General features: G+C 44.1%; 1 protein-coding gene across 1 annotated transcript in view; it reads right to left on the bottom strand.

Annotated features, from left to right (window-relative positions):
• Positions 1–13057, bottom strand: part of DNER (delta/notch like EGF repeat containing) — a 273010-nt gene that overhangs the window by 127407 nt on the left and 132546 nt on the right. The window contains exon 5 of the mRNA XM_045559043.1: positions 9250–9395. Coding sequence (XP_045414999.1) covers positions 9250–9395 — 146 coding nt within the window. The remainder of the gene's footprint in view (positions 1–9249; positions 9396–13057) is intronic.

Below are 13057 nucleotides of genomic sequence, written 5' to 3'. Positions count from 1 at the left end.
TTTGTTTTGGAAAATATAGTTGTTTTTCATTTAAAAGGTGTTATTTATGTTAACATGTGATGTGTTTGTTAATTAAATGAATTAATGTTTTTCAATTCCTCAGTTTTAATTTAATGCAATAATTAGCAACGGATATAACCCAATCAATGAAAGCTCTTTGGGGTCCTCAATCATTTCTAAGAATATAAAGGGATCCTGAGGCCAAAATATCTGCAAATCACTATGCTAGACGAAGCCAAACGTTTTTTACAATAAAATTACTAACGCGGTATCCAATGGGCAAAACTTTGATGAGTTTCGAATTCAGTATGCAGAAAACGGGTCAAATTCTAAAGACCAAAGCACTGTGGGAGGTCAGGGAGGGAGCTAGTCTTGGTCCTGAGGCCCAGGAGATCTCAGCTACTGCCACGAAGAAACCCTCCAACTCTGCCTGCTATTAAAGATGCATTAGCAGACAATGCCCAGAGCCCAGGAGTGTTAATGTCCGGTTTTGAAAGAGTCATGCTGTCCTAGCCCCCAACAGCAGCTTACTCGGACCCATATGACTGGTCATTCAGAAGCCACCAGACACCCCACAACTTGGAAGGAGACGCTGCAAAGCCACTCTGATTTTTAAACTCTAAGATGAGTTCCCAGAAGGAATAGAGCAATTATCGTAAAAAACTACAGGTCTGATCTCATCACACATAAGGGAAACAGAGGAGTCTCTTGATACTTCAAAGCCATATTTGGAGTGGGTGCAGAGGACAGAAGACCACGGTGGGGGGACGTCAAAAGGGTGTTTCCCCTCAAAATCTGAAAGAAATATGAACTGCCTCCAATGGTCACGGGCTACATATTTAATTAGAGGCTGAAGAAGGCTGGGGAGGTTGCTGGCCTTTTAGAGGAGGCTCAGATGAGAGTCAAGTGCAATGACTCCCAGCGCCAGCTTTCTAACCAGAAAGGTCAGGAGAGCAGGGACCACATCTCTGTGCCTCCCCCCCTGGTTTGGTGACGGTGCAACTGGTGCCCAATACAGAAGAGGTGCTCACAGATCACTGGAAGAGGAAATGAAATGTGGAAAAATAAATGAATCCTCCAAGATGATAAATGCAACAGACCCCTTCTTTGGGAGCAAGCAGTGCTGGCGGTTTTTAAGCCCTAAGGAGGAGGACACAGCGCCCCACGGAACGCCCTCCCTGGGCGCAGCCCTTTACCCGCAGTTTTCCCAGCGGCTTGCACAGGGCTCGCCGAGTTATAGACTGAAGAAAAGTACAAAGAGATCAATATTTCAGGCAGAGAGACATCAAGGAAAGCACACCCAGCACACTCCAAAGCAACGGTTTTCTTCTCTCAGATATAAAAGTCTAGTCAGAACCTATTTCTGTATTTTAAAAGTTATGAATTAAAATCTAAGAATTGTAGTGATCTGTCTCCAATGCAGTTCCGAAATGAGTCTCTCTCCTCTCCGTAAAGACTTAGGGTTGTGGCCAACGCAGTGGAAAACCAGGAGCCGCATGCAAACAGGCCCCGCGGGCCACGTGTAAAAAGGCTGCGCGCCGCATCCGCAGGAATCCTCTTTCCCGAATTGCTGATTTCTCCTGTACCGTTGTCTCAGACTGTGCTCCACAGAAACAAAAACCCAGGGAGTTTAGTCCCCATGTACAATATAGGCCTAGGAATATCACGGAAGAGCTGTTGCTGAGTCTTCCGAGTCTCTGAGAGGTCACAGGAACGGAGCCTTTAATGCACTTTAATGGCCTGATGTCGGTGGCCAGCAACGTCAGCCTCACCTGCGTCTCTCCTCAGGCCCCATCCCCAGACCCTTGGAGTCAGATTCTGCATTTTAGCAAGATCCCCATATGATTTGTGTGCACACTGCAGTTTGAGAAACGCTGCACTAAGACGCCACAAGTTCAAACCGTCCTCTCCCTAAAAAATCCCATTTCCGCCCATGCCTGATGTTCCTTGTAGTAAACAGTAACACTTTACATGAGGACACTGAATGGGCCACAACGGCTGCTATCATCCTGAATGTCCTGACAGAGGACACTACTGATGGGGGCAGACAGAATTAGAGGCATGTTGCTCAGCAAGAGGAAGCCCCCAACAGAAAAGTCCAGAAATCGATCTTGTCCTGCCTCTACCATGAATTAGCTCTCAGGCCTTGGGCAAATGGCTTAAATCTCTCTTAGACCTTGATTTCCTGGTGTTTAAAATAAAATAGGTGGAGAGGCCTCTAAAATCACTTTCCACTCTAAATTCTATGACCCTGAAAATGTCACCAACGATATAATCCTCACTCTAATATATTGGACATTTCACTAACATCGCATAACACCTCTGCAACAGTTAGCATGGGAGATACACTCAACCTCCTGGAAAATACTGATGCTGAATAGAAACGTGATGAAATTTCTATCCTTTGGGATGTAATTTTAGAATTTTTTTATTTACAATAAATGATTCAAATACATCGTTGTATTTTTTGTGCAGGCAACGATATGATCATCCTTCTGTTCTATGACATAAAAAGCAGCAATAGCTTTTTAATTACATTAGTACCAAGAAAGATAATTTAAACACACGTCAATGAATTCTACACAGGCTGATGCTTTACCCATTAAAAACGCAACAGCTGGGTTGCACTTACTTTTATGATCTCTGTGGTTAATGTGTTTCTAATAATTATTATTGTGTTTTTTATTATTCATAAAAGCACTTTATCTCTCGCAGGTCCACAAAGCAGTTTCTGCAAGTGAAATCTGTGAAAGAGATCACCCTTCTTCTGTTAGCAAATAAATATATCTCAGACACCTTCACTTTGGTATTAAGTCTAAAGTATCTCTATTCTCTGGCTCAAAAGTTTTTAATGGGCATTGTTATAAATCCATTTATTTGGTCAAGAGAAACGGCTTTCCTCTCTTCTTAGAAGAATAAATTCTTAGAATAAATTAGTCTTTTTTCCTCTGTAATACCACTTGCCACTGGATCATCAAGTATTTCCCACGCACTATTCCACTCTGCATCCTCTCTTGCTGAGTTTCATTCCCGACTTAAAGCAGAAATTCCTCTAGGGTGCTGGCAGAGCCACGGGGACCTAACCCCACGACACACTGAACAGAACTATAAAAGGCAACTCCGTGTCTGACGTCCTGACTGCCAGCTGCTGTTTGGATGCTGAAAAGGATGCCGTGAAGGCCTTTCCTCTGATTCTTGTGGCCTCCCTCGTCTACCCGCCCATCGTGTTCCTTTCATACACGCCGACCAGGTCACAGTGCCTTTGCAAGGTCCCGTGAGGCCCTTGGTGTTTGCACTAATGATGTGGAAGAATTAGCTCTTGGAGAAGTGAGGGATGAATGAAGGTGACATCTTTCCCTGCCCTTCTGCACATTGCCACCACCTAACCCAGAGAGGAGTTCACCGATGATCTCAACCCGACAGGGGGACAGCATCAAAGACCCACAGGTTCAAATTATTCTGACCTACTTCTTTTTGAAATGATGGGAAAAGGATTGGCGATGCTGCTTAAAGTGTTCCTAGGGGGCTGCTACAACTTTCTGGGTCACACTTCCTGCAAAGCAGCCTTACTTAGATCAGAGAATCTTTTCCAACTCATTATTTTGTGAAACTAAATTCACCATTTACTTTCCATGCTCCCATTTTTACCAAATGCAGGACCCCAATTACATATCTAATCCAAAACTCAGAGAACTGATTTCCTATCATATTTGTGTTCTCTTGTTTATTTTTCTCACTCAGTTCACAGGGTGTTTTTGAGCCTCTCCTATATGGAAAGTGCCATGTTAGTCATTACGATGGACACAGAATGAACCAGACACAGATGCCAGTGGTGAAGGGCTACCACTGGAGACTCCTGGAGAAGCTCTCTGCGATCTCACGTCTGAGTCGGACATTTCTCTGGGCCTCCAGAACACACGTTTGCAAACCTCTCCCGCACTCACCACACTGCGCTCCAATCCATGAGTTACTCGTGCAGCACCCATCCCTGCAGCCCACCCAAGGTGTGATCCCCAGAGCACAGGGAAGTGCCAGGCACTCGGCAGGTGCTCAGTAACTCTGCAATGAAGTGAACACAAAGAATAATGGACATAAAGAAATATAAGCATAAATCCAAAGTCACATGTCTTGTAAGAGAAGAAAAATTCTACAGGACTTGAGAGGAGGGAGCTACTTTGCACTGGGGGATCAGGAACAGCTTCTGGAAGCAGAAAGATTTTGAGTTGATCCTGAAAAATAGCTGGGGAGGAGGGAGGGCAGGGGGCGAAGGGCAGGGAAGCAGGGGTGGTGAGGTAGCTAATTGCTCCAGACGGGGAGTGGCATGAACAAAACCACAGAGATCGGAATGGGGGGGTGCAAGCGTTGTGGGAGGGGCTGGGTCAGGTGCTGGGAGGCTGCTGGAGCATCAACTGCGGTGCATGTGTCATTCTGCTCTGCCAGTGAGCTCTGAAACCTGCCCAAGACATGAGAATTTACCGGGAGCCCTAATAAAGAGGCACACGTTTTTGTAACAGGGAAAAATAGAGAGAGGGGAGCTGATATAAGGTAGACGCGTTCCTGGAAGAATAGTGTCTCCCACCTAGGCCACATGGGACAGGGTGTTATCAAGCAATGGTAAAGCAACTGGTTCAGGTCAGTGATTATTTCCAATAAACCAAACCCAACTGAAAGAACTCAGACATAGGTAGGAAGAGGAGGACTTCCTAGACCTCAAGCCTTCGACTTCCAAGGGTAGCAAGAGAGGTAACAGAAGGTTACGACTCCTCAGGGGCCAGACACGGAAATGCTTCTCAGGTTCAGGCCACGCCTAGGGTCTGGAAGGGCCTGAGGACGATGCCAGTTCAATTCTCTCTCAAAGCAAAGGCTCAGTAGTCAGCTCTGGTACCCAGTCCGACTAGTCTAAGGGTGATGGATTCCCAAGACAAGAGCTAGAGAGATTCTAGGATCCTTCCAGGAATGGAGGCCTGATCCCATTTACCTACCAATATAGACCAAAGCCAACGAACAGGAAAACTATCAGGTATTTACTGAACCACTACATCATCACCCAGCATTTATCTTTTACTATTAACTCCATGTGGCCTTGAAATGATTAACATTGCAATCCTTAAATAAAAAGATGTTGTGTATTTGCTTTAGGAAGTCAGCAAGAATGGGGAGATGATAAGCACTTTTCTGAGCCCTGTTTCCAGACCTGTTGTCTACAATCTACTTTTGCATCAGAATCGCTGGGCTGCCCAATAAAAGGCATCGGAATCTGAGTGATGAGGCCAGGAATAGGACTTTTTACCAAGGGCCTCAGGCTATTCTTAGGCAAGTCAAAATTCTGATACTCCCTTAACTTTGTGGGCAAGGGATTGAATCGGGTACAAAGAAGGCAACAGAGAATTGGAAGAAGAGAATCTTGTGATGGTTAAGTTTACATATCAGCTTGTCTGGGCCACAGTGACCAGACATGCAAATATTATCCTGGATGTTTCTGTGAGGGTGTTTTTGGATGAGATTTTCATCTAAATCAGTAGATTGTGAGTGGGTGGGCCTTGTCCAATCAGTTGAAGACCTGAAGAGAACAAAAGGCTGACCCTCCCCCAAGCAAGAGGAAATTCTGCCTGCAGACAGCCTTTGGACTAGAACTGTAATTCTTTTCTAAGTCTCTAGTCTGCAGGCCTCCCCCAGCAGATTTTGGACTCACCAAGACCCCACAATTGCATGAGCCAGTTCCTTAAAACAAATCGAGAGAGAGAGAGAGAGAGAGACGTGTGTATATGTACATGCATGTATGTGTGTGTATACACACCCATCCCATCCCATTGGTTCTGTTTCTCTGGCAAACCCCACTAATACAAATCTCTTGGCCTTGAAGGACAAGGTCCACAGACTCTACTTTGGATCTACAGAATGCTTACAGCCCAAGCCAACAAACAGCCCCATGTGGACTCTCTGACACTTACCCGTAAGACAATTAAGGAATTAATCACCAAATAGGCAGCAGCCAGTAGCCTGACAACCTTGGTAACAAAGGTCAAAGAGAAAGAGTGGGCAACAGTTTAGGGTTTTTTTCTTAAGCAGAAGGAAAGATCAGAGTCAACTCTTGTGACAAAAGAGGTTTTCAAAAATAGATAGCTCCTTCCAGCATTAACGTCAACATTTCCAGAGACGCTCCTGGAATGGTGCGAGCTCAAGAACACTAAGCTTGAGCTTCATCACAAACCACCCATCACTTGGAATTGTGAAGCATGCCCAGCCAAAGCACATCTGACAGGAAAGAAATGAGTTCCATTACCAAATGAGAGTGGTGTGGAAATAACAGAATTGCTTTTATTTTGATGGATGATCTAATAAAAAGATATAAAAATGATTAGAAACAATAAAATTAAATCACAAAATATCGTTCTATTTGTTTTGTGCTATGGAATGGATTCTTACATTGGGTGGAAGGGTGGACTATATAACTTATAACTTTAGGAAACAGTAAAAAGAAAGAAACATGGCGACAACAGTCTTTTATTGCTAGTTAACTACTCCTAATATGCTGAAGCAGCCCCAGCGACAATCACAAAGAGTCACGGTCAAGTAGACACAAAGAAGATCAACCACCCTTCCAGTCCCCTGCTCCTGCCACAGGGAGGTCAAGTCCCACCAGACACTTCTTTCCAAGATAACAGTGTGACCCAAGGTAATGGGTCTTGGACTGGAGTTGGTCATTCCAGCCTCATCATTTTACTTAGAGGCACCAACAGGTCATTAGGTAAGATTACTGGCCACCACTCCCTTCAATGCATTGAAGGTAAAAGCAGAATCAACAACAGCAGAGGCTCTGTGTTCCCCAAACAAGGGTCTCAGTAGTGGAGCTGAGAGGTAGGAAGGAGGAGCTGTTATCTCACAGGCACTAGAAGCTCTTCAGAGAAATTGGTACCCCTGATAAAGAGGAGCTCCCTCTGAAATGATCTGCTAAAATTAGTATGGATTCTGCACCAAGGCTTCTGAGCGTTATTTCACATTGACAAGGTTTTCCAAGTTACCTGCAAGGTGCTAATTCCTCTATTGCCTTTTCAATGAGTCCCAGACTAAGTCTCCAGGCAGAGCGTCCAGCCACAGCTCTCTCGCAGAGGAACCCCGAGTCCTGGTCGGGTGCCCACAACACACATGAAGACAACACAGCGACTGCCTTACAGGTTCAAGGTTTGCCCAGAAGGGTCACCCGTCCGAACACAAGGCTCACAGTGAGTCTTTGTGAGACAAACATTTGGAGGACAGCCCTCTGTGGCTCATTTAAGACACTTCCCTTTTGCCAATATTATCTTTTTCAGAGCTAATCAGACCTTAAAATTGTTCACTGGGAACGGTGAGAATGCACTGGGGAGGGTCTGCGCCTCCCCGCTGTGGGCTCACCCAGAAGGCCTGTGCTTTCCTGGTCTCTCATCCTTCATCTCTTCTGGAACCTTCTTATCAGCTAAGTTCTCCATAGAGTCCTGATCCTGTCTCCAGTTATTTTACGCCTCCCTGGCCTTGGCTGTCACAGGAGAACACTCAGTATCCCTTACATTTTTTTTCTGTAAAGTACATTGATAAATGAGGCTTCCCTCTGGAAGGAGAGCAGACTGGTCCAAATTGGCACAGAGAGAAAACCACGAGATCTCAAGGGCGGGCTCAGCTTTGTGAAAGGAACCTTCGGAGGCTCCACCTCCGGGCTTCACTCCAGTCACTCTCCTCCACTCATCCCTCCAGAAGCAGGGATAGTTTTGGCTTGGGTTCACATTTGTGCCGAAACTATTATTTCCACTACTCTCATGGGTTCCTGACCACAGTCTGCCCCTCCAGGGAATATCTTACAGGAAAATGATGCATTTAATCAACTGCAATATTACCCCTAAGACAGAAAGTCACATGTTTTCCAAGATGACAAGGGCAGTATTTGAACATGGCTTCCAACATTGCTTTTGTCAGCCTTGTTCCTTTCCCTTGTCAAAGTTCACACCACTAGCCGGAATGTGCTAACACTCCCCTGAGGAGCTGTCACCCAAGAAAATTTACCTGTGCTGCCCTTCAAATCAGTCTAAAACAAATCACACTCTTTTTGGGCTTAGGGGATCCACTTTTACTTAACATTAACTCCAACAAAAACATGTGTAACTGGAGAGAAGAAAATTAAGGAAAGGGTGTTGGAGACAGAAGTAGTAAGTGGTGAGAGGAATGGATGTCCCTGATAGCAGACCCCCTGGCAAGGTGTGGGGTCTCCCTCCTTAGGAATCTTCAGGTGGAGCCTGGGGTCCGTCTGCAGAATGTTCCAGGGGAGCCCTATGCGGACGGAGACTGGCCTCAGTGACTGCTGTGATCCTCGGTTCTCCTGACTCCTAGACTCCTGTTATTACTCAAAAAACAGGAGGCCAAGGAGGAAGCTGCACTCGGTCCCTTGCCACATGCCCACGTCACCACAGCTGCTAAGGGACAAGGAGAACAAGGCTCAGGTCTTCCAGATTGTTTGCTATGCTGGCTCCCCAGGGAGCAAAGCCTTCTCGTCCCTGCCTCTTCTCTGACTTCCGTGACCCTTTTTTTGCCGCCAGGAAATTGCAAACCCTAAGGCAGGAATGACCACATTTCAGGCAACAGTCCCCAGAACGGGCAAGTAATGACTATGCTCACCTTTCTTCCTTCCATTTCTTTTGATCTTATTATCAGATTCAATGAATAACTATTTCTTCTTACAGAATCTCTACTTCATACCAAAGCAAGAAAATCTATCACTGCACAAATTTATTACAATTACTTTAAAAAGCATATGGAGATTTATATATATCAACATGTCACATACTAACATCTCATTGAAACTGGAAATTTGAGCGCTTTTTCAGCAACTGCACTTGTTCTCTCCCCTTTCATCCTTGCTGCATGTACATAGGACACTTTTCCTGTCCCAGTGGTTTTAATGCCATCGTATTCAGATAAGTCCCAAAGTGAAACCTTCAGCCCTGATGTTTCTAACTACCCATGTTCCAAGTCCAACCACCACTAAAATCTTAAAATTACTCCCTTAATTCTCTGCGCAAGGGATTTAATTGGGTAGAAAAGAGGCAACAAAGAATTAGAAGAACAGACAGAATCTTGTGATAGTTAATTTTATGTATCAACTTAGTTTGACACATATATTGATATATAGAGCCAAGATGAAAGGGGAGAGAAGACGCACACTTACTTAAGTATTTATTTATGCAAGTGTAGGTATTTACAAGCTACCAGACATCCCCTTACCTCCGAAGGCTTCGTGGTGCACTTTCCTTTTCCTGAACACTCCACGTCGCTTGCGTGGCTCTCCCCCGGCACGCAGGTGCTGGCCTTCACCACCAGGGTTAAGCGCAAAGCCACAATAGACTTAGTAACAGAATCATTCACAAAACCTAAAAGAAAATGGGACAATAGGAAATGTAAATAAAGTAAAGCTTCCCCAACAGTCTTGCTACAAGACCACGAATTTAGTTTTGGCAGCATTCAAGTCTGACAAACAAAACAAAATGTACCATGGCAAAGGAATAAAGCACATGGCTACCGTCCATTCAGACCTCAGGGCTTCCCAAACCTCGAGGGGAACCCCTAAGACCAAGGAAAAGCAGCGCCAGGCACCTGAGTCATCCCCTCTGGCTTTGCTCCTGCCCCTGCCCTCTGAGGGCCGCCACGTCTTCCAATTCCATCCCTGTGCTCGCATCTAAGAATTCAATCTCTGCTTTGGAACCCCAGTCTGCTCCCAGGGAGCAACTTGCCTGCATCACCCAACTCTTCCTCCTCCTGGCTACTTTGGATAGTACAAGTGCTGGGAATCCGCAGAGGCCCCACCCAGTTATCTGCCTGCCCTGGCAGCTCTCAGTTCCCTCACAGGTGGGCGTGCAATACGGGTACACACTCTACACTGGGTTTATTAATGACTTTCTTACTTGATCACCAGTCTGACTGCACGGTATCAATGCAAGTCATGTGGTTTTGGCCATCTTATGAAACAGGACTAGTCATAGTTAAATATGGATTGCAATATCATTGACATGTCACATATGTCATCGAATGATCTTTATATCCAGTGCAGCCATTAGTACAAAATAGGTTGGCAAACAAATGTGGAATGAACTGATGAATAATAGAGCCTCTAACGAACGGAGAAATAGATACTATAAGTATTTTTGTATAAATGATTAAATTATTTCACTAAGTGAGCTTTTTTCTAATAATATTCACTTATGTCTAATTTTTAATTTTAGAACAAAATATTCAAATGTCTGAATGTGATAGAATGATCAATAAGATTTTTCAGTTCTGTCTAAAAGTAAGATCAAGTGAAAAAGTCTCAATATCATGAAGCCATATCCACAGACATTTTTACAACAAAAGAATTTTAGGACCAAGGTGGTACCAGGAATCAGTAGGGGAAAGACAGAAGTGAAAGCAATTAATTCCAGGGCAACTGAAATGACTTCCATTATCAGGAAAAAGTGTACTTGGATCCCTACCTTACACCATACACAAAAATAAATCCAGATGGCTTAAAGATTAAAATGTGAACTAAAAAACTTTGAAACTCCAAATGGAAAATATAGGGGGCTGTTTCATTAACCTTGGGGTAAGGTATTTCTTAAACAGGATATAAAATAATAACCCATAAAGATAGATTAGTCAATTTAACTTTACTTAAATTATATATAAATAACCACCACAAACAAAGATAATAGATAAGACACAGGCTTGGAAATGAAATTTATAATGCATAAAACCAGACAATGATTAGCTCCATTAGTGAACTATCAAAAAAATCAGTCTTTGCAACAGTGTGTCACACATTTCCATGTAACTACTAATGATGTCACCTAATCCCCTAAAGTGAGTCCACAGGACAAGCATGCTACTTTCGGCAATATGCTGTTCACACAACATGAACACTGGCTGGTGGTTCCTTCTAGGTAAGAGTGTAATTTCAGTAAGTTGTTTGCACCTCCCTTTGATCATGTCTGGGGACAATGCCTGCATTTCCTCATAATGAAAAGTAATACTGTCCAATTTAACTTTCATCAAACTGCAGCTGGGTCAGAGCAAAGTAGCCCTCAGGAAATCCCACATGCCAAGAGCAGAAACTGTGGCCCCTTACAAAGGGCAGCAGGAAGACTCTTAAATGAAATAGAATTCATCCAAAAGAAGGAAGTTCTTTGGGGCTTTATAAGTGATCATTAGAGAGCTGTTGAAAAGCCAGTGTGATTTCTTTGACACAGCACTCAAACCAAGAGACACTTCTAACACACTCATTTAGAAATGCAAAGCATATGGTCACTACTTTTCTCTTCCTCAATAGTATGGAATCAAGATATGCAGCACAGTTCCTGAGACAGGCCTGCATAGAAAGGCTTGTCCTCATATTCAGAATTCTAAGATCCACAGGCCAACTGATCAACCACAGACAAAAACTGCCAAAGTAGGCATGAGGAGGATACTCTGGTTGCATTTACAAGGTTGTGGCAGAAAGGGCTTTTGCCAACACCTGCATCCCCCGTGGTCTTTCAAAGACTAAAGAACTGGTGTTGCATGGGAAGCAATGAAAGCTCCCCAACGAAAGCCTGGCGTAAATAAAAGCAAGAAAGAAAAAAAGAAAGAATATGTTTATGAAAGAAAGGAAGGAAGGAAGGAAGGAAGGAAGGAAGGAAGGAAGGAAGGAAGGAAGGAAGGAAGGAAGAAAAAAGGGAAGGAGGGAGGGAAGAAAGACTAAGCAGGGTAAAGAGGACAAAAAACCAAAGCATAAGACAGATACTGAGTGAGACAAAAGAAAAGAAAACACTAAAACAGAAAAATGAGCAAAGTACAAACGGGGAAAAGAAACCGAAGGTTTTCTGTCAAAAGTTCCAGGGGCTCTCACATCTTTTGTTATAGAAGGGCATTTTATCATCTCATTTTCATGATTATATATTCCTCAATCCAACCACACAAAAAAACATAAAATTAGAGTTCTGTGAAAATTTTCATGAGTGAACATTTAAATCATAAATTCATACAGTCCAAGTCTGGGATTATGATTATGAGGCCAAAATATGGAGCCACCCTAAGTGGCAGGTGATGCTGTCCATGACAGTACATGGGTGCGGCGGGGTGGGTGGGCTGGAGAGCAGGGTAGGATGGGGGGGCGGAGTCCGTTCATTCTACACTCAGCAAATGCTTGTTGAGCTCCAAGTGGGAAGTAGCATTTAAGTTGAGCCCCGAAGGCTGAGAATGAGCCAGTAAAGAGAGCTGAGGAGGTCAGTGTGCCGGACAAAGCACCAGTGACCAGCGTTTTGGAGGAAGATAGAGGAGAAGGAGGGGCCACGGGGCTTACCCGTGAACCCTAGTAAAGATCTGGATTCCACGCCAAGTGCAGTGGCAATCCATTGAAGAGTTTTAAGCAGAGGACTAACACATGATTTATGCTTTTTCAAAGATTATACTTTAGAGAAAAAATCTACAAGACCTTTATACAGATTGGTTGTGGGGTATGAGGGAAAGGGAGGAGTCATAGGGAGATAGCTTAGGGGACTTCGTGGGGCCGAGGTGGTAGGCAAGTGAATCGAGGTTTCCATCATGGACGCATTAAATGTGAGATGGTGATAATACCCCGAATGGAGCTTCAAGTTGGCGGTCAGGCATAGGACACGGGTAGCCAGAAACATCAGTGCTGAAGATTTCACTTTGGGACACATCTGAGTGTGGATGGCATTAAAACCATGGGGACAGGGAAAGTGCACTTGGGGAGAGAAGAGACTGCCAACAGGGCCCAGGACCAAGCCCTACAGCTGGACCATCACAACATAAACAGTTCTGCGTAGATATCATACTATAACCATAATAGAAAAATCAACTAAAACAGAAATAGCTATACAATTTTTCCATAGTGGAATTGATAAGAAAAGATAAGATCTCTGCAACATGAAGAGCATAAACAGCTGTGTGATGACAGACGTTTGGCAACTTTAGCATTGAAGAGGGAGACTTTGGTCCCTGAGAAAGAGAAAAGTCTCCAGGACTCTACACAGTTCAATTCAACAATTAGATCCTGAGG

Source organism: Lemur catta, chromosome 8, assembly GCF_020740605.2.
Source record: "Lemur catta isolate mLemCat1 chromosome 8, mLemCat1.pri, whole genome shotgun sequence".
NCBI classification, from domain to species: Eukaryota; Metazoa; Chordata; class Mammalia; order Primates; family Lemuridae; genus Lemur; species Lemur catta.
Note: the sequence above shows the minus strand (reverse complement) of the source record. Positions and strands in the feature narration are given on the sequence as shown.